The sequence below is a fragment of the Pipistrellus kuhlii genome, unplaced genomic scaffold (genome assembly GCF_014108245.1).
Source record: "Pipistrellus kuhlii isolate mPipKuh1 unplaced genomic scaffold, mPipKuh1.p scaffold_m20_p_12, whole genome shotgun sequence".
NCBI lineage: Eukaryota > Metazoa > Chordata > Mammalia > Chiroptera > Vespertilionidae > Pipistrellus > Pipistrellus kuhlii.
The window spans coordinates 19920769-19945721 of NW_023425427.1; the positions used below are offsets into that span (position 1 = coordinate 19920769).

The 24953-nt window shown below is 37.4% G+C and overlaps 1 protein-coding gene and 1 long non-coding RNA gene across 10 annotated transcripts in view; one reads left to right on the plus strand and one right to left on the minus strand.

The window, feature by feature from the left end:
* The first annotated feature begins 209 nt into the window (after positions 1-209).
* TUT7 (terminal uridylyl transferase 7) overlaps positions 210-24953 on the plus strand; it is a 59102-nt gene continuing 34358 nt past the window's right edge. For 3 of the 9 annotated variants that reach the window (XM_036433609.2, XM_045580073.1, XM_045580071.1), the window contains exons 1-13: positions 210-686; positions 1712-2262; positions 8413-8594; positions 8828-8944; positions 9383-9560; positions 11160-11248; positions 12436-12487; positions 13134-13203; positions 14035-14161; positions 15817-15936; positions 18598-18750; positions 21897-22074; positions 23758-24773. In XM_036433609.2, the coding sequence (XP_036289502.1) occupies positions 1743-2262; positions 8413-8594; positions 8828-8944; positions 9383-9560; positions 11160-11248; positions 12436-12487; positions 13134-13203; positions 14035-14161; positions 15817-15936; positions 18598-18750; positions 21897-22074; positions 23758-24773 (2802 nt within the window). In that variant the 5' untranslated portion in view covers positions 210-686; positions 1712-1742. Of the gene's footprint in view, positions 687-859; positions 1025-1711; positions 2263-8412; positions 8595-8827; positions 8945-9382; positions 9561-11159; positions 11249-12435; positions 12488-13133; positions 13204-14034; positions 14162-15816; positions 15937-18597; positions 18751-21896; positions 22075-23757; positions 24774-24953 lie in introns of those variants that run through there. The other 6 variants (XM_036433614.2, XM_045580072.1, XM_036433613.2 and 3 more) reach the window with 5 other exon arrangements.
* LOC118716432 lies at positions 6497-18263 on the minus strand. Its single transcript, XR_004987147.1, has 3 exons — positions 18147-18263; positions 16318-16328; positions 6497-6511 (listed from the first exon to the last, which is right to left on the minus strand). It is a non-coding gene; the product is annotated as an uncharacterized LOC118716432 (long non-coding RNA).

The window sequence follows — 24953 nt, forward strand, 5'->3', positions numbered from 1 at the left end:
GCCGAGCTTCGAGACTACCCGGTCCTTCCTAAGCTCCCGCGGTAGAGAGGAGACCAGGGGCGAGGAGGGACGGCACGTTCTCCCGAGAGTCAGCGCGCGGCAGCGGCTACGGGGCGGAAGTGGGCGGGGCGCGCGGCGGCGGTGGCGGAAGTGGGCGGGGCGCCGCGGAGGCGGGAGAGGCGGGGCTGGAGGCGGGCGGGCCTTCGGAAGGGCGCGCGTTTCCGGCGTGAGCGGCGGTGCTCTCCGGCGGGGGCGGCCCCCGTCTCCCAATCGCGCACAATGAGCCAGCGCTGAGCGCCGGAAGTGGGGCCGAAAGAAAACACAGAGAGGGAGCCCAGCCAGGGCCGAAGGAGGCGGGGGAGCGCCGCCGCCGCGGAGGTGGTGAGTGTTCCGAGCGCCTTCTCTTCGCGTCCCTCCCGGACTCGCCTCCGGGGTGAACCTCCGCCAGGTTCTCCGGCGCCCAGACTGGAGGGCGCGCTCCGCCCCGGAGTTACGTTGGCGGCTTCATCCTCCGCTGGCCTCGGTCCCGGTTGCCAGGCCAGCGGGGACTGAGCGCTCAGGTTCGAGCCCGTCCCTTCGCCTTCTGTCAGACCCTGCAGCGGGGGCCGAAGGAGAAGGGGTTTCGGTGGAAGCGCTCGGCCTCGGCCCCCTGGCCGACCTGGGGGACCTCGGAACCCATCGGGAAGGTAGGTCACTTCCTGCTTCCTGGGACCCGCGGTGGCTTCGTGGCCGGGAGGAGTGGGGGGACGCTTCCCCGTTCTCCGCCTCCGGCCCCAGAGGGTGGAAACTGAGGCAGATGGGGGGGGGGGGAAGGGACGGGGGGCGATCAGATGGGGATCGTAGAGGGGGAAAGTGCAATTTGTGACCAAAACACAAACTTGTTTGGGGTGGAGAAGCAGGTCGGGGAAGAGTAGCTGGAGTTGTGTCTTGGTTGGAAGCCCAGCCCCTTTGACTGGAGCGGAGCCTCGGAGGGGCCTCCGTCACCCCAGCGATCGAAGCCATCGTTCTAAAGAGGGGCGGGGAGGTGAGCCGTGGTCCCGGGGCGCGGAGGAGGGACGGAAACGTGGAGTTTTAAAGACTTGTTTCGGGAGTTTTCTAACAGTGTGGGCTTGGGATAAAGGGTTTTGTTTTTGTTGTTTTAAGAAAAGCGCTTTTGTCCTATAGGTAAAGTTTGATATGAGTAACATTTTTTAAAAATATATTTTATTGATTTTTTTTTTTTTTTTTTTTTTTTTTTTACAGAGAGGGATAGAGAGTTAGAAACATCGATGAGAGAGAATCATCGATCAGCTGCCTCTTCCACACCCCCCCACCGGGGATGTGCCCGAAACACATCCCCATGTACATGCCCTTGACCGGAATCAAGAACCTGGGACCTTCCAGTCCACAGGCCGTCGCTCTAGCCATTGAGCCAAACCGGTTTCGGCTGAGTAACATTTTTTAATACCACAGTTCTCAAGACTATATAGGCAGCTTCCCTTAGTCACAGGTTTAACCTTCATGTTACATAGTAGGTACTAATTTTCATGATGAATATCATAGGATAAGCCTCCTAACTTCTAGTGTAATACACTGGTTATTGGAATGTGGTGGAAATTAGGTGGGTCTCTTATGGGCTTTTGAGCATCCGTGCAATATATGGGGTATTTTGTACTCTAGGCATGATATCTTGTTATAGTTTGATTTTCCCCAAAAAATGCTTTCTTTCCAGGTGCAAAGTAAGAAAAGTGAAGTGGAAGACCATGGGAGATGCAGCCAAACCTTATTTTGTGAAGCGTGCTAAGGACCGGGGAGCTGCGGAAGATGAGGATTTCAGAAGGGGTCACCCTCAACAAGATTATTTAGTAACGGATGATTGTGCTAAAGGCCATAGCAATAAAATGGAAAAAGGCCTTCCCAAGAGAAAAGTAACGCCGGGGAACTATGGGAACACTCCTAGAAAAGGACCGTATGCCGTTTCCAGCAATCCTTACGCATTTAAAAACCCAATTTACAGTCCACCCCTTTGGGTAAACGACAACCACAGAGATCAGAGTAAGAGATGGCTGTCAGATGAACTCGCTGGTAATTCGGAGAGTTGGCGAGAATACAAACTAGGACCTAGAATTCCTGTGATGAACCGACCGAGAAGAGAGCCCTTTCAAGAAAGTGAAGATGGATATCGGTGGCAAGACGGAAGAGGCTGCAGAACTGTAAGGCGGCTGTTTCATAAAGACCCAACAAGCCCGGAAACCATGTCAGAAGTGGAAGCAGGAAGCCACGGTAATGTGTTGCAATTTGTCGAGCTAACAACCCAAAGTCAGCGAAGTCTTTTCTTTTTCATCCAAATGAGTTTTGTTATTTTCAGCAATGCAGTTCAAGTTTTTCATAGTTTCTGCTTATTTAATATAATTATTTTAAGGATCGCAGTTGTGATATGTGTATATATTGGTCCCTTTAAAAGTTTCCTTTGCCATAATGCTCATTTTACTTTAGTCAACATATTTCCTGTTGGTGCTTTTTACATAAGAGGGTAGTCATATCCTCCGGGAGACTATATCATAATTTCTGGGTAGGTATGTATATAATTTCTAAATCATGTATCACAGTTTTGTATTTGAATAATGTAAATGACAGACTGATATAAAAGCACAATATAGACTCATATATTTCCTGCCACAGAGGGATTGGAGGGTAGTCCAAGATTTATTTATTTTTTTCCTCAAAAGTGAGCATTAGCCCTGGCTGGTTTGGCTCAGTGGATAGAGCATTGGCCTGCAGACTCAAGGGTCCCAGGTTTGATGCTGGTCAAGGGCATGTATCTTGGTTGTGGGCACATCCCCACTAGTGGATGTGCAGGAGGCAGCTGATTGATGTCTCTCTCTCTCCCTCTCCCTTCCTCTCTGTAAAAAAATCAATAAAATATTTTTTAAACAAAGTGAGTTTTATAAACATATTGAGACTTAATAAGTTTAGAAGTAAGAAATACACATAAAAGCTTTTAGTTTCAAACCAGAAGCCTATTCTGAGTGCCCTACGTGTTAGATAATGCCCCAAAGTAATTATACAGTTTTCTAAAAGGTGAGTAGGTTTTGTCCATGTATCTATGATATCTGTAAACAAGAAAACTTTTTATTTAAGGGATAGTAATTACTAAAATGAAGTAAAGCCATACATTTGTAGAAAAAAAATAAAACTAATATTTAGTCTGAAAATGCAAAGTATGCTCAGAAAATTATTCGTTGAAAAATGGGCTATTAGGTTTGTTGACTTCAATGTTAATGTTAATCCTCACCAAGGATATTTTTCCCATTGATTTTAAAGATAGTAGGAAGAGGAGAGACAGAAACATTGATGCAAAAGAGATACATCGATTGGTTGCTTCCCACATGAGCCCTACCACGCTCAGGCCAGGGATCAAGCCTGCAACCAAGACGCATGCCCTTGACTGGAATAGAACCTGAATCCCTTCCATCTGAAGGCCAACTCTAACTACTGAGCAAATTGGCCGGGCTGCCTTTTTTTTTTTTTTTTTTTTTTTTTTTTTTTTTTTTTAAAGCAACTTAGTTATGTTCTTTTTCCCCTTCCTTCCCCTTTTTTTTCCCCTTCCCCTTTTGAATAAGTTATGACCTACTAATTTTACCACCAAATTTATTCCTGTTAATTTTCCTACTGAAATCTGTCTTTATATTCCCAGTCTGTAGTTCTTCCTCATCTCTACTACCAAATCTACTAGCTAAACACTCTGCTCCATCATCACTACTTGTTTGCTTCCTATTAAAAAATATGTACTCTACTATGCCAATTTCTTCCTAAAAAGTTAAAGCACTTCCTGACTGGCTATAAAATAATGAAAGAAATGGAGTGCTGGGCCTATGGCGTAAGGGAGAGGCAGTTGACAGTTTTTAAATAGACTGATCAAGATAGCCCTCACTGAGGTAGTGAGAGGGCCACCACTGGGAATTTTTGAGGAAAATGTCCTCCACTCCCACCCCTATGAAAAGGCTATGACAGAGCATGTACATTCCAGGAAGAGCAAGGAAGCCAGTTGTGGCTGAAGGAAAGGGCCATATAGAGTGAGTTGGAAACTAGCTAGCACATTCAGAAGTCTTAGTAGGAAAAACATCGTGTTCTATCTTTAGAGGGTCTTATGAAAGTATAAAATGGGAGAAAATATGTTATTTTATATTTTTTTTAATAGGAAGAGCAAAAGAAAATGCTTTGAATCAAATAGCCAAAACAGAAAGAGGTATTAGGAATCAAATGGATGGGAGAGATCCAACCTTAGCCTCGGAAACCTTGAAGCTGTAAAGAACTTGAAGGAATTGTCTGTGATGTTATACCAAAGGTAGAATCACAGTTTTACAAAGCAGGAAGTTGTGGCTCAGAGGAGTTAAAATTATCCAGACATGTTTATGTAGAATGGTAGATGAGGAAATGAAACTGAAATCGTGTACTGTGCTGCTCTGGCTGCTAACTCAGCATCGCTGGACCGGAAATCTGGCAGAGGCAAACTGAACACGCATTGATGATTTCTGGACTTGCAATTTGTGTTTTTCTTTTTAAAAGTTTGTGTGATTTTAAGTATTTGTGTATTACTGTGTCTGTGGGACATGGACATTTTAATTTAGTTAGCCAGTAGTTGGCTTTTTAGAAAAGAAAATTTGATGTTGAGCAGCATTATGAAAAGAAAGACTTATAGATCAATAGTTTGCAACCAGAAAGATATTAAAAGGGATTATTTACATACCAAAAACCTCTTAGATTGTATTTGTGTTTCATTTTAAAATAAGTTGGTTTGATTTTAAGAGGTTTTGAACAGGAAATATGTCTTCACTGTCTTTTTATTGAAAGCTCCCGTGTTTTCTTTCTGTGAAATGCAGGTGTATTCTTTCACAAATGCTAATTAAAGGTCTTTTCAGTCTCTATTTCTTGAAAATCTTCATACAGGAAATATTAAACTTCGGTATAACATTGCTCACTATAGAGAGAAATTTAAACTTTGTATTACACTCAAAGATTCCTAAAAAGGATTTCATTAAAGGAATTTAAATTTTCCTGAAATCAAAATTGTCTTGATAAGGAAGGGTCTTATTAAATGATGTGAGAAAATGTAGTGAAATTATCTCGAGTTGCTTTGTTTTTAATACTATTTTTCAGTTCTCCATTACCACTCACATTTCATCTCTCAAATATCCTATGTTGCCAATTTATCATATTTGGGACAGTTCCATTAATAATCTTAGCTGGAAAGCATCCACTCAAATATACATGTTCTTTGTGAATGGAATAATGGTTCATATGCAAGTAAAATATGGGAAACTTAGAATACTGTATATAGAGAATTCATTCATATTACCAAAAAACTTGGGATAAGCCAGGTAGTCTAAGTAATTATGGAAATTTTTTTTAGCAAAACCTAGCTTTGCTTTCCTGATTCCCAACAGCTAGATTTTATTTGATCATTTTTACTATGCAGGCCTGTGAGGTTCATAAGGTTACATTACCTTATCAGTACTGGTCTGTTCCAGTTATGAATGAATTTGCTTCAAGAAGAGATTTTAATTAGTTCTTTTTAGAACTATTGTATATTGTTACAAGGCTGAATTTTAGGATTTCACCTATGCTTTAATCTGTTTCAAATCCCTTTCCTTTGACTTAGTTATGTGTCTCTGCACAAGTCACATTTTCCTGGACCAGCATTTCCCTACTCCACATGTGTCAAACACAAGGCCCGCGGGCCAAATCCGTCCCGCCAGGCCTTGCAATGTGGCCCGCACCGCGCTGTCATCACTGCACTCCGCTGCGTTTCCATCACAATGACAGTTCAGTAAACCATTCGGCCTGCGATTTAGGCTGGATTTTAGATTTTGGCCCCTTCTCTGATTGAGTTCGACACCCCTACCCTACTCTGTACAATAGGAGTAATTTTTAGCATCCATGACAGGATCAATGTAGGGATTAAATGAGGCAATGCCATATAAACTGCTTTTTATTGCATCTGTTGCGTAATAAAATATTCTGTAATGGTAGCTGCTGTTATCATCAGCATCAGAATTTCTGTAGCCACTTCTCTGTATAAAAACAATAAGGAGTTAATTGTGTTCTCTGGAGGGAAATTGAAGTCATTCTTTCTAGAAAATGACAGCAAATATAGTTATATTTAAGCAGTCTTTGTGAGTGGGAAAGAGAAGAGGGATTAAAAAAAGGAATTTGGTTCTATATCACTTTGTGTTTTCGACTAATAAGGACTTTCCTAATGGGTATTGCACATATTGGTATAAATCTCTAATGAGTGTTTGTCTAAGTGAGAAATGAGAAAGTTCTGTCCTGAATACTGAAATCAGATGCAGTTTTTTAAAGTTCGTAATGACAAGCAAATTAAATGAAAATAGACATACCTTTAAAAGAAGTGCCTATCTCAGAAGTTTAGGGCAGACCAAGAGTACTGTCGTTAAAAGATTTATATTTTAATTGGGAGTAGAGGGAGTATTTAAAAGCAGGTATTAAGGTGTAGACTGATTTTTTTTTTCTTCCAATGACTACTTTTTACTATTTTGTTTGGTCTGTGTTGATTGCTTTTTAAAAAAACTGTATTTGTCCTAATTCTTCTTTAATTTTGTTTAATTGCCTCTTACTGTAGTACAGAAACTGTTGGCAGAATTTCACTATATTCATCTTATGGTAGTTTGAACACAGTGCTTGCTGATTTCCCTTTAGAACTATTGGCAGATAGCTTTTGTAAAGTAAAGGTCCTACGTCTCCCTTTTCTGACAATTTTTTCCCCAATTAACTGACTTATTGTACCTGCTATACAAGTAATAAGTTCCAATGGAAACTTAATAGGAATTGCCTTATGCAGGGCATTGCAGGTTTCTATTTTCAGACTAGTTATTGATAAGCCATTTAGAAGCTCTGTTTCCATTCAGGTCATTCAGTCCATTTACCACAATTTTAATTGGAGAAATGAATTTAACTTTAATTGCATGTGTTACTAATAGTTTCATTTTTCAGGACTTAAGGGAAGTTATCAAAGTTATTTAAGACAAATTTTTTATAAAGCAATCTCACAATTACCTTTAGTTTCAAAAGTTAAAAGTTACATTTTTTTTTTAAGAAGTGACAGATTCATTTATTATAAGGATTGTAGAACAGCATAGTCTATAAACAAGTGAGAATTAGTGTATACTCACAGAAAATTTTTAGTTCAGCTGCTAATTGTTTCTTCCTTTGAAATATATTCAGTGTGCATGCCATTGAAGAAGTGAAAATGAAAGTAAAGATAAAATGGAAAATGGTTGTCCTCAGTAAATAAAATTTTGGCTTAAACTTCTTGATATTAATGTGGGGGGACAATAATGTGAAGACTGAATTTTCACTTTAGATAAGAATGTAGTAAATTTCTGAGATCTTTGGAAATACATTGTCCATCTGTGCTATTGATATTGTTCACTTATGAAAGTGAAAGTAAATGTGGGTAGTTTTAATTAGGATAACAGGTATATTTACAAGAATCCTATATAATGAAGAGCTAATATGCAAATGGTCATCGCGCCTTCATGCTGGGGCCCCTGGCGCCAGGGCAGGGGGAGAGGGGGGCACGGAATCAGAGGTCACGCCCGGGCACCAGGCTGAGGGACCTGAGGTTGTGCCCCCCTCCCGGCAGAGCTTGATGTGGGGGAGCTGAGGCCCCACCCCTAAGGCTGTGCCGCGCCGCCCCAACTGGCAGGGCTTGACAGAGGAACCTGAGGCTGTGACTCGACTCCCGGGGCCAAGGAACCTGAGGCCTATCCCAGGGTCAGGGTACCTGAGACTGCGCCTCCCAGCCCTGCGGGGCTGGCCAGGTCTGAGTCTCGTGCAATTTTGAGGTGCGAGCAATGTGTGGGGGACTTGACTCTGGGTCCCGAGGCACAACTCAGACTCTTGACAGAAAGGAGATTTTCATATACATTTTACTAATTTCTTTTATCTCTGTCACTTCCACTATGGGGAAAGGGCAAATAGCAATATTAAAATATTCCCTCTAATTAATTCCCTTTTAATGTGCACAAATTTCATGCACCAGGCCCCTGATATTAGAATATAGTAGATACATGTATATTATAGATTATGATGATATATTAGGTATATTAGAACAAGTATACTCGCCTACAGAGGATACTTTCAGCAATATACCAAAAAGATGATACAATCAAATTATATGATTGAAGTAGAATTCCTTTTACGTTTAAAAAGCACCTATTTCTATGTATTAATGTATCTAGATGAGGTGCTTAATGAGTATTCAGGCATTCTATCCATGCCTGTCTCTTTCCTTATGCTCAGTGTTCAGTTGTCATTCAGATATTACACGATTTCCTTAATACCTAAATTCTGCTTTTTAGTCAGTTCTGTTATTTAATATCACCAATAATATTTCTTTCTTAACTTAAGAAGACAAGAGGCAGAAGTCCAGACCTAGGAAGCCACGGAGGACTAGAAATGGGGACAGTGACCTGGACGGGGAGTTGGAAGGCCCTGTGATCGACGAGTCTGTGCTTTCAGCAAAGGAGCTCCTGGGTTTACAGCAGGCTGAGGAGCGATTGAAAAGGGACTGCATTGACAGGCTGAAAAGGGTAACTAACATCTTTTATTTGTTAGTTAAAATCCTTGTTTTGTTCAAACTGTGTTAGTGTAACCAAAACAAATGTTTATCTGTCAGTTATTTCTTGTCTTCAAAGTTAGGATAGTAATAAAGTGACAGTAACAAAGTAACAATTTTTAAAATGGAGGGGAAATCATTTTCTGCCTAATTTTTGTTGACCTATAGTTTTGAGGATATATATCTATAAATCTCTTTAAATTATAGCGACCAAGAAACTACCCTACAGCAAAGTATACCTGCAAACTTTGTGATGTTTTCATTGAATCTATTCCATTTGCCCATAAGCATATCAAAGAGAAGAGGCACAAGAAAAACATTAAGGTAAGTTTAGTGTAACCAAAACAAATGTTTATCTGTCAGTTATTTCTTGTCTTCGTAACTTTCTTCTCCTGAATTCTATATTATTGAATTTACTCAAAATACTTGATGCTGCTCAGACATGTTTTGTTGGGTAGTCTTATGAACTTCCTTAAGGAGATGAAGATGAACAAAGTCATTGATAGAATTAAGTATATGTCATTATGCCAGTAAAAAAATAACTTGTCATTGCTGTTTTTAATATTCTTCTTTAGCACTTTTTTCTTATTCCTGTCTTCCCTTTATTATCACTTTATATGCATGAAGAAATGTTTGATAACATGAAAACTAACATAGCTAAAGTAAAAGGGAAGGCTAAGAATATACTATAATGTTGTCTTGGTAAGTGGTAGAAGGTTAAAAATGTGTGTCATTTTTTAATCTCATCATTGATCTTAAAAGGAGAAGCAGGAGGAAGAGTTGCTCACTACATTACCACCGCCTACACCCTCCCAGATAAATGCAATTGGCATTGCCATTGACAAAGTTGTACAGGAGTTTGGGTTACTCAATGAGAACTTGGAACAGAGACTAGAAATTAAACGTATCATGGAAAATGTGTTTCAACACAAGTTACCAGGTATTTTCTAGATTTGTTTTTCTATTTAGCTAGCTAAACGTACTTCAATCATCTTTCCTAGTAGTAAATAATTTTCACCTAATAGAAATTGATTTGCCACATCTTTACTTTTTGCCCGTTTTTGTTTTTCCTGACTTCCCCTGAGGAAGCAATGACTTTTACATGTATTGTCATTAAACCTGTTTTCATTATGAATTTTATTATGTGCATGTACTTGAAATTAAATACCCCATCTTAGTGGGGCACTATGAGACTCTTATGTATATATTTGATTACCATTCTACCTATTTAAATTGACAAAATATTTTGAGTTAAAATAAAAAGTATATTGGAGTCAGCTTCACATATCTGTAAAAGGTTCTAAAATAAAAAGAAAAAGAAAAAAGGTTCTATTTAACCACACTTAAAAGACTTATAATATCTAAAATGAGTTTTGCAAACTAATATGTAATAGATTTTGTGTACTGGTGAATTCATTCTCCATATTATGTCTGTGGAACCATGGGAAACTATTTTTTAGAATGTTCCTCAAGTGATTCTAAAATATAGCTAGGGTTGAAATCACTGTTTTAATTATTACCTCAGTACCCATAGAACCATTAGTTCCACAGTAAGATCATTACATATAGTATATCACTCATATTCATACATGCTTTCATAAAAATAAAGGGTGGAATCTGCTCATTTCATTATATAGGGACCTCATTATGTTGTAGATAGTTCCCAAAAAGTCACTTATAATTTTGGTGTTTTTTGCCATAGACTTCCATTGTAAAATTGAATGTATTTTTTCCATGAGAAACTTTTAAAGCCCAAAGAAATCACTTGACTTAATCTGGGTTGGGGGGTGGGTGGAGGAGAGGTACCCACAAAGTTTCCTGATGAGAAAGGATAAAAATTTGGCACAATAGTGGTAAAACATTGAGTGGTTAATACAGGCCATATAATCACATGTTGCCTAGTGTTTTGTATCAGTTATATAATTATTTTTTAAAAGTTTTCCTAAAGGGATTATATTATGTTAAATGCTGCTTGTTTATAATATGAGTATTACTATTAAAAACTTTTAAGCTGAAGGTCATTTTTATGATTATTGGTGTATAGAAACACAATCTTTATAGTAAATTACACCTATGTGGCCTTTCTAAAAGGTGAAGTGTTTGCGTTAACTCTTTAGTATACCACCAGGTTTATAAATATAAAACAAAGCTAGCCATTTCTTTTTCACTTTCACATTTAAACATGTAAAAAATGATAGCAAGTATTATTTTTTGCACAAAATGTGAAATAATTTAGGAATTTTTAAAATATGTTTTACAACTGAAAAGAGTTGCCCTTATGCTAAATCACTGTCAATGCAGTCTTCCCTATTACATAACATTACATAACACAACACAACACAACACAAGGGAAGAGCAAAGAGTCACCCTTGCTATCCTTTGTTTATGCCAGACTTGAATAGTGTTTTGCTTTTGTGTATAGTTTTAATTGATGATTCTATTTCTGAAATAACAGTGCTTTGTTATAACTTGCAAGAAATTTTACCTTATTTATGACTTTTATTTATTTACTTTTTTCTTTTTTTTTTTTTTTTTTTAGAATGTTCTCTAAGATTATATGGGTCATCCTGTAGCCAATTGGGTTTCAAAAATTCGGATGTAAACATTGACATTCAATTTCCAGCCATTGTAAGTACAAAATTAAATGTTGGAATTTTCATAGAGTGGTATGGAAATTCTTTTTTTCAAATGTGAGCTATATTTCAAATATAAATATAGTTTAGAGATTTTCAGATTTGTTTAAGTATAATTGGTGGCAGCTTTTTTTCAGAAAATTTCTATTTTTATGTTCTTTTGCCTGTCTTCAGTTTTAGGGCATTATTTCAAATACTCTATAGCTTTTCATACTTACTTTACTCTTTAAATCTCTCATACATCAAATACTGGTATTCTTACCATGTGAATCTTATGGGACTATTTAGGTTCAGGTAACTTGAAATGATTAAATTACCTTGGCAAAGTCAACTTTCCAGCGCTGGAAAGAATTTTAGATGTTAAGCAATGTTGATAAATAGCTTTTATGACCTGAAAGCTTAATTTGCTTCTGGGTTTCCTCTTTTATACACCTATTTTATTAAAATAATTATGCTCTTTTTTTAAAATTATTATTATTCCATCCTATTATCCCCAGCCACTCAGAAATAATTATGCTTTTGAAGAACCACACTTGACCTAGCTTTCTGGTTTAAATATGACTCAAAAAACTTTTGATGAATCAGAATGTTAAAACTGGAAGGCGCTTTAGTAAATTATACATTTATCTACTGGTGGTTACCATAGTCCAGTGTGTAGATGGTTTGTGTCAATTTAATTGACCTGGTTTGCTAGTTCAAATACAAATCCACCCACAGATGTTCTATTTCATGGCCTCATTCTTTGCTGTCCCATACTATTGCTCCATGGTCAGCTGATCAATAGATTTTACCATTCTTTTAACCTTAAATTATGATTAGTAATTTATCAGCACAGAATTTATTTTGATTCATTCATTCATTTAGCAAATATTCACTGAGTCTCTTAGAGTGAGAGAGGTAATATTGTTTACAGTATGTCAACTTCTAGCCACAACTTTTGAGATTTGCTGAGAGGCTAAGTAACTCAGAAATTAATTTGGAGTTAACTGTGTAGTAGGTCTCCTTTGCCCGTATTCATCCTCGTTTGGTGCTCATTTCTTTGTCCCTGACCAACGTAGTGATTAATTTCTTTACTCTGGTCGTAATGTGCTATCTAGTTTGGATAATTTCAGATGACTGTATATCATCTCAGCGAAAAGTACTTACAGATAATTTGACATATTCATTGATCTATTTTTCTAGATGTCCCAGCCAGATGTTCTCCTACTTGTTCAGGAATGTTTAAAGAACAGTGGTAAAACCAGATTCTTTCTTCATTTTGCTTTTAAATGTTTCTTTTGTTTATAATTTGAATATATCATTTCTGAAACTTTGAAAACCGGAAGTCATTATTTAGCTTGATAATAATGTCACAATTTGTAAAGATTAAATGAGCCTTAGACCAAGTCTAAGAAGACACAAAATATGTAAAATTTACTCACGAGGGTAAATCTGAAGGATAATCTGCTTTATACGGTGGTTTAAATTAATACTTTCTAATGGCAAATAGGTGTGACCCAACCCTGATTAATGAATCAACAAATGTTTGTTCCCAGATAGATTTGACAGTTGTCCACATTTTAGAAGCTTTTGCAGCAATTTTGCTTGAATAGCCTACCATATTTCTAATAATGTTATTCATATAACATTTAAACAGTCTAATTCAATAATATAGTCATTTTCACTCAAACATAGTTTTACAAAATAGGGGTTTTAAATTAGCAAGATTACTTAATTCTTGAATATAATACTTTCTCCTTTTCAAGTCATCTTGGAGCTTTACTTAATAATGGTTTTGAAAAAGGCTGAGCAGATAAATCACAACTGGAACTTGTACTTTATCTAGTTCTCTAAACAAAAATATAATTAACATACTTAACATCTTTGTCTTCTTTCCTCAGATTCTTTTATTGATGTTAATGCAGATTTTCATGCTAGGGTGCCAATGGTGGTGTGCAAAGAAAAGAAAAGGTCTGTTTCTTTAAGCTGTTCATACATTAACTATCAACTTGCCAAGAGCACGTGTATTTCACTAAACCTTTTTTTTTCTATGCTTCTAAATCTTATGTCTAATTTCTAGAGTGATGGAGTTCTTATGTGGTTAATTTCATAGGCTTACTACTAGCTTTCTCCCTATAGTTTTGGTAATTGATGCAAAGGAAACTAATTTTGAAAAGAATAAAAAATTTTTAAATGAAAAAATAGAGGAAGGAAGCTTTTTGACCCATTTCAACATGGTAAAAAACAACTTCATCAGTTACTTGCTCAAATCACCTTTTGCCATCTTTTTTAGCAGCATTTTTAGCACTGCTAAATAGCAATTAGATGACTACTCTCCCTCCATCTGGAAGTACTATCAGTACTGTACGTGGGTGGTTTATAAGCTGTAATGATTGTTTACTAGGCAGATTTCTCCAACTCTTGAGAGAACACTTCTATACTTACAAATAGGAATTCATGCTCTCATTTAACATATTTTATAGTGTTCCCTTATTTTAATTTCCACACAAAATAGTTTTAATCTATGAAAGTACATAATTTTTAGTTCTGAAAATAAAATTTACTCAGAAAATGGCTGCCCTATTTTTTTTATTATTAAAAAACAACAATAAAAATACTTTCTTAAGTGACCCATAAAGATTTAGTAAGTTTTGGGCTTTTTTTTTTTTTTACTTTATTTTCACTTTTAAAGTCCTCATTATCAATGTAAATTAGTTGTTGGCATAAAATATACCTAATACCTATATAACACTTTTTATCTTTTTCTTTTTCCTTCCCATCCTTACCCCTCACCCCCACCAGTGGTCTTATTTGTAAAGTGAGTGCAGGAAATGAACATGCTTGTCTGACAACAAATCACTTATCTGCCCTTGGAAAACTAGAACCAAAACTGGTTCCTTTGGTGATTGCATTTAGGTACTGGGCAAAGGTAGGTCAAGTGCTTAAGTTTGTGAATACATTCTGTGTATGCATAGGCAGTATGCTTTGATTTTTGTATGGTTAATTTAATCTTAACGTTTGGATGCATATTTATAAATACGAAGAGAGTAGGCATCTGAATATTGCGACAGAAATTTTTAAAAATATATATTTTATTGATCTTAGAGAGGAAAAGAGAGGGAGAGGTAGAAACATCGATGATGAGAAAGAATCATCAATCGGCTGCCTCCTACTGGAGATCAAGCCTACAATTTGGGCATGTGCCCTTGACCAGAATCAAACCTGGTACCCTCCAGTCCACAGGCCAATGCTCTGTCCACTGAGCCAAACCAGCTAGGGCGGAACAGAAATTTTAATGTGCACAGAAAGGGAAATTCATTGTTTCTGTTTCACTGTGTAGTAGTATTGCTCAAAAGATTTATAGTGCATATTATAAATAAGACTTGCGCGTCAAATCCTAGAAGATAATGGCCCAAGAATTTGCATTTTAACTAGTTTTATCAGGTGATTATAAGGCACCAGAAAGTTTGAGATAAAGCTTCATTTCCAGTAATATACCAGAGACTCCAAAAAACGAAAGCCACTGTCTGGCCTTGCTTACATTTTCATAATGTTTTAAATGCAGTATCTCAATTAAAATGCCAGTAGAGAATTTAACATCACCCCAAAATGTAAGGTCTCATCATGACTACAAAAATGAGTTGCTCTGCAAATGCTTTATAGAGAAAAACCCAAAGCTTTACTGATTAATATATAGCAGTAACAATGCATACAGCCCTAACTGGTTTAGCTCAGTGGATAGAGCGTCAGCCTGCAGATGACAGTCAAGGGCATGTACTTTGGTTTCAGGCACATCCCCAGTGTGGGGAGGGGGGTGTACAGGAGGGAGCTGATCAATGTTTCTAATTCTCTATCCCTCTCCCTTCCTCTCTGTAAAAAATCAGTAAAATATATATTTTTTTAAAAAAACAAACTGTGCATATAGTTCCTATGGCTTATGTCAAGGCTAACCAGAGAATACCCCACTCTTAACTGGGTAAGTTGATAATTGCAGTATGCCTTTTTTGAAAACTGCCTCCTGCTTTATCACAAAATAGTCCATTCTTTTTATTTTAATCCTCACCCAATTATACACATAGAGGGAGGAAATATAGAGAAACATCAATCAGTTGCCTTCTGTATGTGACTCACTGGGAATTGAACCAGCAACCTTTTGGTGCACAGAACAACGCTCAACCATTTGAGCCATTCTTGCCAGGCTAGACCGTTACTTTTAAGTTGTTTTGTTAGTGTTAATGAATCTGCCCACATTCTCTCCCCTGATCACTTATGTGGTCAAAGCTTGCATTTTCAAGGCAGTAGGTTTACTGTGGATGTGAAAAAAATGAAACAGCAAGTGGTATTTTAGGATCCTTTACAAATATGTGTTGTTAACAAGATTTAAATGTTGAAATTAAAGCTGTTACTCAAAACCACAGTATGTGGTTGCTCCAAAAGTATAGGACATTTTACATTTTGTCACTGTGGTGTTTTATTTAATGAGTAAATCATGTGATACAAGGAAAAGAAGTGACAGGTTTTAGACCAAATTATATAACAAGTTGGTACAAATGAAAGCTTATCCTCTTTTTCTCTCATTTGTAGCTTTGCAGCATAGATCGCCCTGAAGAAGGAGGTTTGCCACCATATGTGTTTGCCCTGATGACTGTTTTCTTTCTTCAGCAGAGGAAAGAGCCCCTTCTGCCTGTTTATCTAGGATCATGGGTATAAAACTTCAGTATTCAATATTGATTTTTTTTTTTTTTACAGGACCACACAATACCTGTGCATAATTTCAAAATCTAAAATCCTACTCAGAATTGACATGAATTTATCCTATTGTGAATACTCATATATTTAACTGCTGAAATGTTAATGTATTTGTTTACAAAATGTTTTTCTGGGAGAACTATTCTAAATTGAAGAAAACACTTGTGAAACACATGATCCTGAGGGTTTCAAACAAGAGAATGTGAACCTGTAATATATTTATCATTTGGTACACACTGTATCAGGGTATAGTTTTATAATTTGATATAAGAACTGCTACTAATGCAGAATTTAGTAATCACCTCTTGAATAATATTTTGTACTATCTTTAAGAACAATTAAACTCTCTTTAAATGCCGAGGTATTTATCTTAATAAAATCTGTGTACACTTATTTTATAGAAAGTCTCAGGGAAAAGCTAACTTTGGAACATTTGGATATTTTAACTACCTTTCTTCTTACCACATGTAGAATTCTCAATATTTAAGGAACATTTATCAGAGTAGTAGTTACTTACTGTGGATGCATAGAGGGATGGGGATAGTTTTTTCTTTACTTAATATATTAAGAATTAAGCAACATCCTTTATCTGCCAAGACCCAAGAATAAAGACTTTAGTCTTTATCTTAGCAAGATAAGCCCCTTATAAACTCTGTCCTGGAATAATAGGAGTTTCAGTCCACTCTGTGTCAGGTTGCTGAAGGGAGCTCTTTGTGTTTCTAGAACTAAAATGAAAGAATTCAGGGCCTTGAGAAGGTATCTTTGCTAGACTGCTCTTCTCTGGTGGGAAAAAAGAATGAGAGAACAAAGTCAACTGTTAGTGGATAATGCTTTCTGTCACATCCAGGTCTGAAATTCGAATGACTTGCCCCAATTAAGCAGTTTGCCCCAATTAAGCAATTCATTGGAGGAAAGGAAATCTTTTCAACAATTGATCTTGGAAAAACTAGATATCCGAAAATGAACATTAAATCTTTGCCCTACAGCATACCCTGAAATTAACTCAAAATGAATCAGAGACATGCATGACATGGTTAAAACTATAAAATGCCCAGAAGAAAGCCTAGGAGAAAAATCTTTGCAGCCTGGGGATAAGCAAGGATTTCTTAGGTAGAAAACTAAAAGTGCAAGCCACATCAATAGAGAAAAATATTGATAAGCTCTTTAGAAATGTTTTACTCTTTAAAACGCAACCAAAAAAAAAATAAGCTACATAATTAAAGAAAAATATTGAATATATAAATCTAACAGTCACCGCACCTCATATTTTCTGTAAGAGCAATTTGTTCTTTGAGTCACTTAGCAAGTCTTTATTGAGCATTTACCTGTGCTGGGCACTGTTCTAGATGCTAGAGTTAGAGCAGTGAACAAAACAACATCCTTGTCCTCAAATTTCTATATACAGAGAGGTGAGAAAGGTAAATATCAAGTGGCAGTAATTTGAGGAAAAATAAAACGGAGGAAGGACAGAATGTGAAAGGGAAGGATCTATTTAGAGAAAAAGATATTTGAGCAGAGCCTGAGTGCGTTGAAGGAGAGTGGGCTACCTGATTGTTGGGGGAAAGAACCTTCCGAGCAGAAGAAGTAGCGGGTATCAACTGTGAGTCAGGAAGATGGGTCAGAGGAGAAACAAAGAGCCAGATTATGTGGACCCTCTCTTGGCCCTGGAAAGGGCTGTGAATTTCATTCTGAGTTTGAAAGAAACTGTTATAACTGAGAGCAACATGATATCTCTCTCTCTCTCTCTCTCTGTCTGGAATGATTACGTACTCTGCTAAATCAAAGTAGTAGTCCATTTGATAGGGAAATATATTTGGGAAATAGTATACCATATCACCCAATCCACATTCATTGTATACCTGTTTCAAGGCTTATGATAAATCACATTGAACACTCAAGAAACCTATTCATATTTGCCCACGTTTCTTAGACCTTTTGAGTCCAGACTTTTTTTTTTTTTTTTTAGCAATTTGTATTTCAGCAACATCAGTAGAAATAATTTATTACATTTATTGGCATTTACTCCATCCCATACCTGTATCTGAATCCTTTATTTCCATTATTTCATGTCACAACTATCCTTGAAGGAGGTTCTAGTGTTATCTCTTTTAACAGAAGCCTGAGACCTAAAGAAAGTCATGAGGGAGCTGAGGTTTGTTTTTCACTTTTTTTTTAATTGGACTTATTGGGGTGACATTGGTTAATAAAATTATGTGAGTTTCAGGTGTATAGTTATATCATACATCACCTGTATGTTGTGTGTTCATACCCCAGGTCAAGTCTCCTTCCATCACCATTTATCACACTCATAGCCTCTTCTACCCTAGGAGCTGAGATTTTATCCCAAACAGATTTACTGCAGAACTTGTGGCCATTTTGCCTTCTCTTATTTACTAAAGAGTTATTTCACAAATTATTTATTTTGCAAATCGAAACTTTATTTTTTACTTCAAAAAAATATTTTAAAAAATTTATAAATATCTCAGAAAAATTTCATAGCTGATACCTTTTACATACCATAGTATGTTATCTTCTCATTCCTCTCAGGATTAATGTGTTCTGATTGATATAAAATTGTTTCTATCTTATAATAATGTATGTCTAATTTTTCTCTAGATTGAAGGATTCTCATTAAATAAACTAGGCAACTTCAACCTAAAAGATATTCAGAAAGACGTCGTGGTCTGGGAATACACTGATAATGCCACAGGGGATGCAGGCACAACAAAAGAAGAGGCACAAAAAAAAATACCTGTTAAAACAGGACAGGTGTGTTTTCTCTTATTTTTAATTTTACCATCTATTTTTAATTCTGTCATTAATTGTAGAGTTCATTAATTAATCAGTCCTCTCTTCTTTCCTCACTTATCTTAACTGTTTCATTGATGTTTCATTTCCTAGTCTGTGCAGTCCTTTGAGTAGATAGTAATGAGAAAAGGTAAAATTCACAACATTAGATTTACAGTTATTGATGTACGTAGTTCTGTGTGCAGGGTACTATGGAAGATACTGAGAATTCAAAGCTAAAGCCTACCTATTCTCCAAGTACTTAGATCATAGATGGTATTATGAGGTTTAAACAGATAAAACGTTAACCTCAGATTATTAAAATAACAATGAATAATTATAGGAACTTGTTTCCATACTATTAGGGGTGGGCAGGGACGTTTATGCACAAAGAAAGAATTGCCATTTAAATTACAAACAAAAATCTAAACAGTATAACTAAATTAGTAATAAGAATAGGATTTCAGCCTTTGCCGGTTTGGCTCAGTGGATAGAGCATCAGCCTGTGGACTTAAGGGTCCCAGGTTTGATTCCTGTCAAGGACACATGCCTGGGATGTGGGCTTGATCCCATTGGGGAACATGCAAGAGGCAGTGAATCAGTGGTTCTCTCTCATTTTTTTAAAAATATATTTTATTGATTTTTTTACAGAGAGGAAGAGAGAGAGGGATAGAGAGTTAGAAACATCGATGAGAGAGAAACATCGATCAGCTGCCTCTTGCACATCCCCCACTGGTATTGTGCCATCAACCAAGGTACATGCCCTTCACTGGAATCGAACCTGGGACTTTTCAGTCTGCAGGCCAACATTCTATCCACTGAGTCAAATTGGTTTCGGCCTCTCATTATTGATGTTTCTATCTCTCTCTCCCTCTCCTTTCCTCTCTGAAATCAATAAAAATATACTTTAAAATTGGGGCAGACCCCACAACCTTATAACCCTTGGGGGTGACATGATAATAATATCCTCAAATTACTTCTGAGACCAGGATTTTAATCCCAGCTTTACACCAGTAAGTCATGTCACTCTTCTAGTCCATGCCTAGAAAGAGGAGGTAATGGTGAATCATAGATACTTCAGTTTGCTTTCTATAATCCTGAAGGGGTGAAGGGGAGGGGGAACCTGTCTTTCTCTGCTGCCACCAGCACAGCAACAAACACTTTTGTCCTATTTATGGTTCCAGTTGTAGATAAGCGCACAGTCTGTGGAGCCAGAATATGTGTATTTGTATCCCAGCTCTCCCACTTCCTAGCTTGTGTGTCCTTGAGCAAGTGATGTAATCTTTCTGTGGGCTCCAGTTTCCTCACCTAAAAATGGGGATGATATTGGTACCCTCTCATAGGGTCATTGATTTATAGAATGCTTAACTCAGTGCCAAAACAAAAGTGTTCTCTACTTTAAAAAAACAACAACACTGAAGTACTACTAGTTTGGATAGATGAAAGGTCTATCTAAGTTCCATAGTACAGTATTAACAAGTCATTTCAGTGAGATGCTTAAAAATCCTTAGTAATGCTGAATAAACCATCTGGATGAAGATGTAAAATTTTATAAGGGTTTCAGTTTCTGGGGGTTTTCTTTGTGTCCTCAACTATATAGAGTTTGGGACCTAGACAACTTCCTTTTTTCGACCAGGTCTGCTTTGTAAATCCACTGGGTGACTTTGTCTTATTAGATAGATCCTGTGTGGTTGAGATGTGGTAGTTATAAAAATACTCTACCACTTGTTTTGAAGTGTGATATAATAAAGTGCAATCGGGAACAAATTTATTCCTTAGAAGGAAAAGCTAATACTGTAAGTCCAATTAAAGACTGTATCGTTATTTGGAGAGAGTAATCATGCTGCCACTTCTGAAAGGGATATCTAAACTTAAAATTGCTTGGTGTGATTGAAATAGCGCTGTACTCGGATGGGAGACTGTTCTCATTCTGCCACTGATAAGCAGTGGGACCTTTGACAAGTCACGTAAACTCTCTGGCTTCAGTTTCTTCTCTTGTAACATACGGGAGTTGAACTAGATTACTTCTTAACAGCATCTTACAGTTGTAACTCTATGTTTCCGTGATAAATGGATTTCTTGTTCTTAAAGATTTTATCTAAGTGAAAAAATACAGAGAGCAACCTCGTCTGCTTTCCCTTGTTTCTGATTTAATCCTCATAACTATCCTGTGTTATAGGTGGTATCATCCCTACTCTGCAGATAATGATAGCGACCATTTTTTGAACATGTGTGCCAGGCACTGTGCTAAGCTCTTTTCAGACACTCTCTCACTCAATCCTCCCAACAACCCTATGAGGTGGGTACTGTGATCCCCATTGTTCACATGAGGAAACTGAGGCTTGGACAGCTTATATACCTTGACTAGGATCATGCACATGGCAGAATGGGATTGCAAACCTAAGTGTGTCTCATTCCAAAGCCAGTTCTCTTAGCCACTGTGCTATACTGCCAAATGGGAATGAAGAAGCTAAGTCACAGAGCAGTTAAGAACTATGAAGTGGCAGAATTAGAATTGGACACTTTTTTTTCCTATTCTAAGTCCTGTGTGCTTTCCAATTAATTACATTACGGCATATTTCAACTTGTCAAGAGTCTGTAAATGTAAAACTAACAATAATAGCTGATATAGAGAGTTATTTGACTTTCAAATTAATTTAAAATCACTTAACATTCAGTGAGCTTAAGTAGCTTCTCAGAGCAAATGAGGGGAGCATTTTTCCTTTTGCTCTCTGCTTTAGCTGCCTCCCATTTCTGTGTGTAACATTGTAAAGGTGTCCTCCAGAAGCAGAAACAGGGAGAGCTCAATGAAATAGATGCACAGTTCTCTCCATCTATCATTAAAACTTCAAAACTAGGAGTACTGTCTGATTACATACAACTAACTGCCTGTCTATTCCTATGATTCTGACAAGGTTTTAAAATACTCTAATCCCAGCAGTGTAGTGAAAGAATGCTATTTTTCTACAAGCAAAATTAAAACTAGAATGTGATTTATCTAAATGGTTGTCAAATTCATATCTTTGCTAAGGTTTTTAAGGTTTTTAAAAATTTCATGCTTTTGAATGCTAATTATTCAAATTGTGCTAAAATCTGAAATACCTGTGTTTTCTCTTTGCGATTAATAGGTATCATTAATTGATTTAAAACACCAGCCTTCAGTGCCAGTTGGGCAGCTCTGGGTGGAATTGCTTCGATTCTATGCTTTAGAATTTAATTTGGCTGATTTAGTGATAAGTATCCGAGTCAAAGAAATGATATCTCGTGAATCAAAGGATTGGCCCAAAAAGCGCATTGCCATCGAAGGTATCCCAAAATGTTTATCTTTAAATCCTTTTTTATATTTTAAGGTATCTGTCTAACAGCATGTTTTTTATTTCAGCCTCTTTTCAGTTCCTACATGTAAGGTAGGCCTGACCCCAAACGTGAAACAGATAGGATCTTGTATGCATTACAGTGGTCATTACAAGTAACCAAACTTTTTGTTTTGAAATGTATTTTTTAAATGCAGCAATAAATGCATCTTACTTACTCAAGCAACTAAAATAAAGCTAAGTCCTTGCTTTCTTTGTACATTGCTTAAAAACTTGAACCCTTAAGTTTTCTCCCAGTGATATACAAATCCCCTTTCTTCTTTTAATGTCTTCATTTCTGTATTTTTTAATTGAGTCATTTCATGAATTGTTGGTGTTGTTTAGTTTTACAGAGGTTGAGGATAATACTTTTTCTCGTGCAAAATAACATTCTTTGTTAGATTCCTTACCATGGAAAAGATATTTTTGGAATATCTGCAGAAACATTTAGAACTTACTAATGAAAACACTTTTTCTAGTGAGACTCATTTAATTAAAAACATTCTTTAAAAGACGTACTGATGTGGCCCTGGTTGGGTGGCTCAGTTGGTTAGAGTGTCATCCCATACACCAAAAGGTTTTAGGTTCAATTCCCAGTCAGGGCACATACCTAGATGCAGGTTCAGTCCCTGGTCAGAAGCAACCAATCAATGTTTCTCTCTCACCTTGATGGTTTTCTCTCTTTCTCTCGCTCTCCCTGTCTCTCTGTCTCTTCTGTCTTCCCTTACCTCCCTCCTTTTCTACTTTCCTCCCCTTCTCCCTCCCACTCTCTAAAACATCCTCAGGTGAGAATTAAAAATAAATAAATTTTTAAAAAAAATTTTTATTTATTTTATTTTATGACGATGTGCCCCATAGACTTCATTAAATGGACTAGCTCCTAGCTTTTCAAAGTCAGGTAATTGAAACCTCTCTAGAAATCTTACTTCTCCTTGTTTAAATATTTTAAAGAATCTCCTAAATGGATTATTTTTTCTTGATTTTTTTCAAGCTTTATATTGCATTAGAGGGTGGTTTTTATTTTTTGTTTTTTGCATTTTGCATAAATTCTTTGTACAGTCATAGGGATCTCACCTTTTTAAACCCTCCCTGCAGTTTCTCTGGCTCAGCTCTTCTGGCCAATTGCCTAACCTGCTGGAGTCTAGGGGAGGAGAAAAGATTGAGAGAAGTGGTGTCTCCTGGTGCCTCCCTCTCACCCCTGAATTCAGCTCAGCCAGTTCAGTGATGGGGCTTCCCAGGGCAGAAGAGTGGAGGTAAGCTGTACAGACCACACAGCCTGGCTGAGTGGGGAGGCAGAGCACTCAGCGGAACCTGGTAGAAAGCCCTCACTTCCCCAGGCACAAGAGCCACACTCAGGACATATTTTTTACCTCCATAGTCATAGAACAAAATAGGGAAGGGGTACTGGTTCAGAACAGAATGGGTTCTCTTCCTAGAGCAGATATTTTAAGGAAACATTTCTTTTTGTTCTTAAACTCTAATCTTCATACTCCCATCTCCAAGTTTTTAAAAGCATAGAAAAGATACATGCTGAATTTTATAGTTATTCGTTTGTTGTCTATTTTTATCTAGAGCAGGCTAATTTTAAAAATATGTAATACAAATGTATGCAGTGGATTTTTTTTTCTCATTCCAGATCCCTACTCTGTTAAAAGGAATGTGGCAAGAACCCTAAATAGTCAACCTGTATTTGAATACATACTTCATTGTTTAAGAACAACCTATAAATATTTTGCTCTTCCACGCAAAATTACAAAATCTAGCCTTCCGAAGCCTGTGAGTACTGTTACATGTTCAGGACATTCTAAAGAAGTAGCAAAGCATGATCCAGATTTACAAGCAAAAAATGATAAACTCAAAAACTCAGTTGTTGTTCAAAGTCCCAGTGCTCCCAGTTCAACTGCAACTACCTGCAAGGCACAGCCAGTTACTCTTAAAGACACTGCTGAAAGCTTTGGAAGCCCGCCAGCAAAGGGAACAGGAAGCAGAGACATCAATGTTCAGCTGGAAAACAAAGATTGTATCAAGGTAGAAGTTACTTGTGATGATCATGAGGATGTTAATGTACACCATGGAGAAACTGGAAGTAAAGCTGAGAAAGAAAAAATTGGAAGGGAGGGCAAGCATCCTTTGACGGCTGATGCTCAAGATTTAAACAGTAGCAAACATGGAGAGCCTCTCACCTCTGGTAGCACAGGAAATACTGAGACAGATTGCACTTTGGATGTAGAAGGTTCCCAAAGCTCTACAGCTAAAGAATGCGATGGATTTGCTACTTTAGGTAATAACGTAGATGTTGATGGACTAGAAGACTCTCCAAGCCACTTTGCCCCTTTAAAAGGGGGCCAGACATCAGGAGTCATTCACTCCGGTGAAGAGGAGAAGGGCGTTGCCCGAAAAGAAGATGAGAAGGATGGTGCTAATGTAGATGGGTTAGACAATGCCTACACCAGATCAGGGGATGAGGATGAGGAGGTAGGCGAGTCTAAGTGTGAAGACTCGGAAGAATGTGGGAAAGATGTGGATGGAGCTCTACTAACAGAACTTAATAAAATCAGTCTTAAGGAGGAAAATGTATGTGAAGAAAATTCAACCATGGATCCATCTAACTTCTTCTATGAATTTAGTAAGCTCACCTTCACCAAAGGCAAGGTAGGTAATCAGTGCCAGTCTGGGAGACTGGAAAGAGTTGTAATGCGTGTGATTACAGTTTTATATACTAGAACAGGGGGCTCCCCATTTTGGTAGTGGTTAATGAGTTGGTCTACAACTCCAGTACTGGTCCACTTGCCTCCTTCGTTTCATGGAAATCTGCACAGGAGAAAGGGAATA